At 42.1% G+C, this 6,418-nt stretch overlaps 1 protein-coding gene across 1 annotated transcript; it reads left to right on the top strand.

Moving 5' to 3' along the window:
* Positions 1–434: 434 nt before the first annotated feature.
* On the top strand, positions 435–1,388 carry LOC149432230 (taste receptor type 2 member 13-like). The gene has a single exon (XM_089665340.1). It carries the CDS (start codon positions 435–437, stop codon positions 1,386–1,388), a length of 954 nt encoding a protein of 317 aa, XP_089521466.1.
* Positions 1,389–6,418: the final 5,030 nt, after the last annotated feature.

The raw sequence follows: 6,418 nt of genomic DNA, 5'->3' as shown, positions 1-6,418 counted from the left end.
TTATTGCACACAGCATTTCTATTACACTCCCTAATGGGAGGCACAGACAGCAATAAAAACTGACTCGCGTTCTAACCCCTCTCCCTTCTGTATAGAACAAAACAAAAAATTGTTGCCTTTTGTTGTACTTTGTTGTAAGGATATAAACATGCTTTGTGCTTGCAATAAATCTGTTTCTGGCATATAAAAAAAAATATTCCATATTTGCTTGCAATAAACATTTACATTTTTTCCATTGGATGTTCTTGTATTATCATACGACCACTTCCATGAACATCATGCTCACGCTCAACTCTTGTATTTGTATAACCATTGGTACAACCAAGGTATTTGCATTACCATTTGCATCATACATTCAACAAAGTCACGTTCTATCAATAAATAGAGCTCATCTATCAATTTTATACACACAGCTCTTGTATGTGATTGCAAACATGGAGAATTCCCCAAAAAAAGACTATGATGAAATTATTCTAGAACAAAATCTGTTTCCATTAGCCTTGCTTACAGCATTAGTGCTGGTAGGTCTGGTGACACAATCATTTATTGTGGCTGTTAATGTCATTGACTGGCTGAATGGAAGATCCATAACAGGTGCGGACAAAATTATCACCACTATTGGGATATCAAGGATCTTCTTTCATGCTGCCTTGTTCTTGCAGTTATTTTTATTGTATTTCTTCTCAGAGATAAGTATAATATGTTCTATATTGATTATATTCACTTTGAATTCCTTATCTTTTTCCAATATCTGGTTATCAACCATGCTCTCCATGTTCTTCTACTTTAAGATCTCCACCTTTCACAATGTGTTTATCTTACGTCTAAAGACCATCATATCAAAGAGGGTCGTCTACCTGATTATTGCCTCTTTCATTTTGTCTTTGGGATATTCATCAGTGAATTGTTTGTTCGCTTTTAATATGTTCTTTAGAAATTCAACACAAGATAACATTTCAGACATTACTAATCAGCTGAAAACAATGCACTATTTTAATACATTGTGGAATGTTTTACCCCTTCCCATGTACTTCATAGCTTCGGTTTTGCTTATCATTTTGCTTGGTCTTCACACAAGTAGACTGAATAATCGTGGTAATGTAGACACCTACCGTAGGACTATAACATTTACTGTTTTCTCTTTCCTGGTCTGTAGTTTTTTTATTGCAGTGAATTTATTGCAAATGTATATGGAATTATTGGGAATGTTTTGGTGTTATCTTATAACAAACATTTTCCCGGCTCTACACTCTATTTTGCTTATTTATGTAGCAACAAAACTAAGAAATCAGTTCTTCAGGATTGTCCATTGTTGGACTGATTGCTTGTTCAACAGAAAAACTCCTGGACCTTGCCCTAGAGAGCCGGAGGAGGTGACCCCTTTGTGACTGATGGCAAGATAGTGAACAATGTCTTAAAGCAGAAATATGGGAAATTTGTTTTTGGCCCATGCTGTAGGGCCGTACCAGCAGTGCATGAGTCAAATGCTCGTCTTGTTCTAGGGCAGAGGACACCAAAGATATACTCACTTGACCCACCGAACCTTCCCGCTCAAGACTGGTCCTTTCAGCTCCTGCCCCTCTGTGGTCCAGCAGTATTGTACATGGGCTGTTTGTGACGTCAGCATGCTCAATGCATGCTCCACAGACAGGAACAGTCCACTGCTGGATCATGGGAGAGGTTTTCCATTGGATCAGTGGGTCAGGTGAGTATGAGCTTAGCCCTCACCCCTAGAAAAAATGAGCAGCTGATCCATGCAGTGGGGGACAACTGCATGGTAAAAAAAATCTAACTGGAGTTCTGCTTTACGGCGCAATAATAAAAACTGTTTTTTTTCTTTGAGTTTGTATTGGTAATATGGATTGATTTTATTGACTTATAATCATATTCATAATAAGCAGATGGGGGAAAGCAGTAAACTCAGAACTACTTATTTATATACATATCATTTACTCATTTATATTAATTTATAAATGTTGTGATGTCTTCATTTAAATGTAACACCAACCATTTTATAAACTTTTTTGTTGTGGATTCATTAGTGAATTATAGTCATTTTGATTTTTGCATAACGGGAGTAGTTAGGAATCATTAGACAATGAACTGTATCAATATTCAGTAGAATTATCCAATCATGGCAAGAGCAACTTGCTGTTTTTCTACTATGAATGGCTAAAATTGCAGAATAAATAAATAATCAGCAATTTGCTGTTCACATAATTGGATAAGTGAAAATTCTCACAATTTGTCATGTAAAGATGCTTAACTCCTTTAGTAAATCAGCCTGATTATATAATTAATAAGCAGTTAGTAAAAAACTGCAAATGTATAAATATTCTTCTTTGACTGTTGTAATAAATCACTGTAAGGCAAAAATACAATTATTTTAAAGATGTACAGCTTTTTTATATTTTAGTAAAACTTTGATGAATGTATTAGATTGTAAGCTCTAATGAGCCAGGCACTCTGTTTCTTCTTGTACCAAATTGTGTTGTAACTGTAATGTCTGCCTTCATTTGTAAAGCGCTGTGCAAACTGTAGACACTATATAACTTCTGCATAATAATAATAATATATTTGAGTCATGCTGAATTAACATACAACATGTACTATATTAAAATTTTACAATAAGCAGTTAGATAAAAGCAGCAAATTTATAAATACTTATTCATCATCTTCTTCGACTGTCTTGTGTCTTGTATAAATACTGTATTCTTCTTTGACTGTTTTAATAAATCTTAATTAGTAAAAAATACAATTATTTAAAAAAAATGTACAGCTTTTTTTTTCTTAATTTTAGTAAAACTTTGATGAATGTACCGTATTTTTCGCTCCATAAGATGCACCTGACCATAAGACGCACCTAGGTTTTAGAGGCAGAAAACAGGAAAAAAATATTCTGAACCAATGAACTGTAGACACAGTACAGGAGATGACCAGAGACTGCAGGCATAGTACAGGAGAGGACCGGAGACTGCAGACATAGTACAGGAGATGACCAGAGACTGCGGACGTAGTACAGGAGAAGACCAGAGACTGTGGACACAGTACAGGAGATGACCAGAGACTGCAGACATAGTACAGGAGATGATCAGAGACTGCAGACATAGTACAGGAGATGACCAGAGACTGCAGACATAGTACAGGAGATGACCAGAGACTGCAGGCATAGTACAGGAGATGACCAGAGACTGCATGCATAGTACAGGAGATGACCAGAGACTGCAGGCATAGTACAGGAGATGACCAGAGACTGCGGACACAGTACAGGAGATGACCAGAGACTGCAGACATAGTACAGGAGATGACCAGAGACTGCAGACATAGTACAGGAGATGACCAGAGACTGCGGACACAGTACAGGAGATGACCAGAGACTGCGGACACAGTACAGGGGATGACCAGAGACTGCAGACATAGTACAGGAGATGACCAGAGACTGCAGACATAGTACAGGAGATGACCAGAGACTGCAGACATAGTACAGGAGATGACCAGAGACTGCAGACACAGTACAGGAGATGACCAGAGACTGCGGACACAGTACAGGGGATGACCAGAGACTGCAGACATAGTACAGGAGATGACCAGAGACTGCAGACATAGTACAGGAGATGACCAGAGACTGCAGACATAGTACAGGAGATGACCAGAGACTGCAGACACAGTACAGGAGATGACCAGAGACTGCGGACACAGTACAGGGGATGACCAGAGACTGCAGACATAGTACAGGAGATGACCAGAGACTGCAGACATAGTACAGGAGATGACCAGAGACTGCAGACATAGTACAGGAGATGACCATGGACTGCAGACATAGTACAGGAGATGACCAGAGACTGCAGGCATAGTACAGGAGATGACCGGAGACTGCAGACATAGTACAGGAGATGACCAGAGACTGCAGACATAGTACAAGAGATGACCAGAGACTGCAGACATAGTACAGGAGATGACCAGAGACTGCAGACATAGTACAAGAGATGACCAGAGACTGCAGACATAGTACAGGAGATGACCAGAGACTGCAGACATAGTACAAGAGATGACCAGAGACTGCAGACATAGTACAGGAGATAACCAGAGACTGCAGACATAGTACCGGAGATGACCAGAGACTGCGGACAGTACAGGAGATGACCAGAGACTGCAGACAGTACAGGAGGTGACCAGAGACTGCAGACATAGTACAGGAGATAACCAGAGACTGCAGACATAGTACCGGAGATGACCAGAGACTGCAGACATAGTACCGGAGATGACCAGAGACTGCGGACAGTACAGGGATGACCAGAGACTGCGGACAGTACAGGAGATGACTGCTAACCTTTGGGAGGGGGGGGGGGGCAAGTACCTAAATTTGACAGGTACCCGCTCTTACTTCCGCGGAGTTGTTCTTTGGTTAGTGTCCACTCTGCAGCGGGACCTTACCTGTTCCTCTATCCAGCGGCGCGCTGTCTTCCCAGCTTCTGTAGTGTGGGCGCTCGGGTTGACAGCTGGGTGCCCAGTGCGCATGAGCGAAAAGCGCTGCGCTTTGTGATTGGTCCAGCGGCTTCTGGGACCTGTCATGTGTCCCAGGTGCCGCCTTACCATTCACAAAGCGCACCGCTTCTTGCGCATGCGCACTTGGCAGCCGGCTGTCAAGCCGAGCGCCCACACTACAGAAGCTGGGAAGAGGAACAGGTAAGGTTCCGCTGCAGAGCTGAGCGGCCAGCCCATATTCTGACACGGCGGCGGTGGAAATACCGGACCAGCCGCTCCATATTCGCTCCATAAGACGCACTGACATTTTCCCCCCTTTTTTGGGGGGAAAAAAGTGCGTCTTATGGAGTGAAAAATACGGTACATATAATTGCCATGCTGAATTAACAGACAACATGCATAAATAATAAGCAGTTAGAAAAAAGCAACAAGTGTACAAATACTTATTTAGAAACTTCTATGACTTAATAAAATTTCTCTAATAAAAAAAAAATTGTAACATTTTGATGAATCCATACACATTAGTCAGGCTGAATATTGGTCTTAAAAATAATGGGTACAATGCCAGCAATAACTGGATACATTTCATCATCTTCTTCAACCAGATCAGTTATCCCATAAACAGTTATTTGCAATGTATTAATTTAAAGCAAATTCTATTTTATTGAGTCATATAGTATATCAACGAGCACATTTTTTAAAAACCAATGAACATGCCGTGACACCAGCATCATTTCCCTACTCTTAATAATAATAAATATATTACTTCATGTACAGTATATACAGTTTGGGACTAAACAGACTGCCTGTTAGAGAAAACACATTCCTTTGGGTAATCTCACATCTAGATCTATTTTGATTTTAAGCAACAAGGGGACCATGTGGCTTTCAAGGGGTCTGTCAAATTCAGGACTGAGCCAATACGTCTTGGAGACGTTCCTGCTGACACTGACCAGTCAAGAGGAGTGGAAGTCAGAGGCACAGGGGGAACAATTAGATTCATGTATATATCAACCCCTTCCCGCCTCACGTGCGCATATATGGGCCTCACTGGACTGGGCTTTTATCCCTGGGGCCGTGTATATGTGTATCTGCCTTTGTGCTGGGAGCGCCCCGTACAGCCAGGGAACAGGGTCTCACTAGGAGCCCCGGGTCCTGTCCCTGTTTCGGGTCACCTGGTCGTTGTGATAGCCTCTGATTGGCTATCATAGCGATCAGTCACTGTGAAGATTGCCTCTAGGTTTGCTCCCTCTTTGAATAGAGGGGAGAAATACATTGTATCCCTCTCTACTTGCAGAGAGAAAAAAAAACGATGGAGCAACAGCTCCGGGATGGATACCGCTGTGATAGATGTGAGCGGGTTGCTCTTCCGGAAACTCGCGTTAGAGATCTGGAGGAGCAAGTTACAACACTGGGCAGAACCGACAACCTTAAAAGGGGTCTTCTGCTCCCTGAGCAGGTAGTTAATGGGATTGATGTGGAGGGCGGAAGGGCTAATCAGGATTATCAGATAGGAAGTTGGGTTACTGTAATGAGAGGGAGTAGTAGGGGCTCACAGAAAAGGAAGGCCAAACTTGGGTTTGTGCAACCAAACTGATTTGCCAAGTTGGGTAAAGATGTGGGGGTGGCAAGCTTAGGGTTGGCAGCCCTGGATGTCACTGCTATCCCTAACAGCCTGGAGGGCAGACCATCTGGGAGGGGTGATGAGGGTAGGGCAGGTAGGCCTAGACAGCTAGTGATAGTAGGGGATTTTATAATCAGAAGGGCTTCTAGAATAATTTGTCACCAGGATCGCCTCAACCAAAAGATTTTCTTGTCTCCCTGGTGCCAGGGTTCAGCATGTGGTGGACTGGGTTGATAAATTACTGGGAGGGGCTGGGCATGACCCAGCTGTCTTGGTCCATGTTGGAACCAATGACAGAATACATGGAAG

This window comes from Staurois parvus, unplaced genomic scaffold, assembly GCF_062004578.1.
Source record: "Staurois parvus isolate SC_StPar_1 unplaced genomic scaffold, SC_StPar_1.0 ptg002181l, whole genome shotgun sequence".
Lineage (NCBI taxonomy): Eukaryota > Metazoa > Chordata > Amphibia > Anura > Ranidae > Staurois > Staurois parvus.
This window is presented reverse-complemented; position numbering and strand designations above follow the sequence as displayed.

Bases quoted from the DNA above. Each gene is read 5' to 3' on its own strand.
- LOC149432230 (XM_089665340.1), top strand. From the start codon at position 435: ATGGAGAATTCCCCAAAAAAAGACTATGATGAAATTATTCTAGAACAA.